Source organism: Pteropus alecto, unplaced genomic scaffold (assembly GCF_000325575.1).
Source record: "Pteropus alecto unplaced genomic scaffold, ASM32557v1 scaffold23, whole genome shotgun sequence".
Lineage (NCBI taxonomy): Eukaryota > Metazoa > Chordata > Mammalia > Chiroptera > Pteropodidae > Pteropus > Pteropus alecto.
This window is the reverse complement of record NW_006435837.1, coordinates 2026656-2027501: the sequence shown is the minus strand read 5'-3', so window position 1 is coordinate 2027501 and position 846 is coordinate 2026656. Positions and strand designations below refer to the sequence as shown.

Sequence of the window (846 nt, the reverse complement as noted above, 5' to 3'; positions counted from 1 at the left end):
ATATATATATAGGCTATTCGTTTAGCACAAAAGTAACCACTGTTTGGCACCCAGGAACACACTTTAAGAGGGATAATAGGGTCATATTTTATTTTTGAAAGTCCATCTCTAGCCCAGCATGAGAATTTCTAGAAATCTCAGCCTACTGTAACTGATTCATACATTCTTCTATTTGACCTTTCCTGTCTCCCATTCTCAACTTAAAGGGAAATATCCCCCTTTGGGCAACTCTTTGTTTACCTCCTTAACCTTCAGAAGCCACTCTATTCCCAGAATCCCATTCTTACGAAAAGCGCATGTGTTGCTCTGTAAACCTGCTCAAGCACGACTTTCTCCTCCGTCGTCCGGAGACCGCCCTAACTCATGAAGCCCAGCACTAAATCCGGAGCCTCTCCGGTCTCTCCCTCCCTCTCCTCGTCCCCACCTTCGGCCAGCTGCAGCACTGCGCACTGCAGGCCGCTCCAGGCCCAAGGCAGCGCGCAGCCGATGTCCTCCCAGCGGTCCAGATCCAGGTCATAGCCCACCACGTTGCGGGTAGGCACCTGGCGCGAGTCCCGCCACTTGACACCGCCCAGCAGCAGCGCTGTCTCCTCCACCACCGCCAGCCCATAGCAGAAGCGGTCGTAGGGCAGCGGCCGCAGCCGAGTCCACTGGTCGCTGCCGGGGTCGTAGCGCTCGATCTCAGAAAACGGCTCGTAGCGCCCCAGAAAGGCAAACACTGAGCCGCGCAGCGCAGCCATGTGGTGCCCAAAGCGGGCCGTGCCCATAGGAGCCCTCTTGCTCCACGCCCGATCCCCGGGTCCCAGGGCGTACAAGTCCCTGAGACTGCTCGCACCCCTCGCCTCT

At 56.6% G+C, this 846-nt stretch overlaps 1 protein-coding gene across 1 annotated transcript in view; it reads right to left on the bottom strand.

Moving 5' to 3' along the window:
• Window positions 1-356: 356 nt before the first annotated feature.
• KLHL34 (kelch like family member 34) overlaps window positions 357-846 on the bottom strand; it is a 2115-nt gene continuing 1625 nt past the window's right edge. Inside the window, exon 2 of the mRNA XM_025046604.1 lies at window positions 357-846. This exon is cut by the window's right edge and continues 795 nt beyond it. Coding sequence (XP_024902372.1) covers window positions 357-846 — 490 coding nt within the window.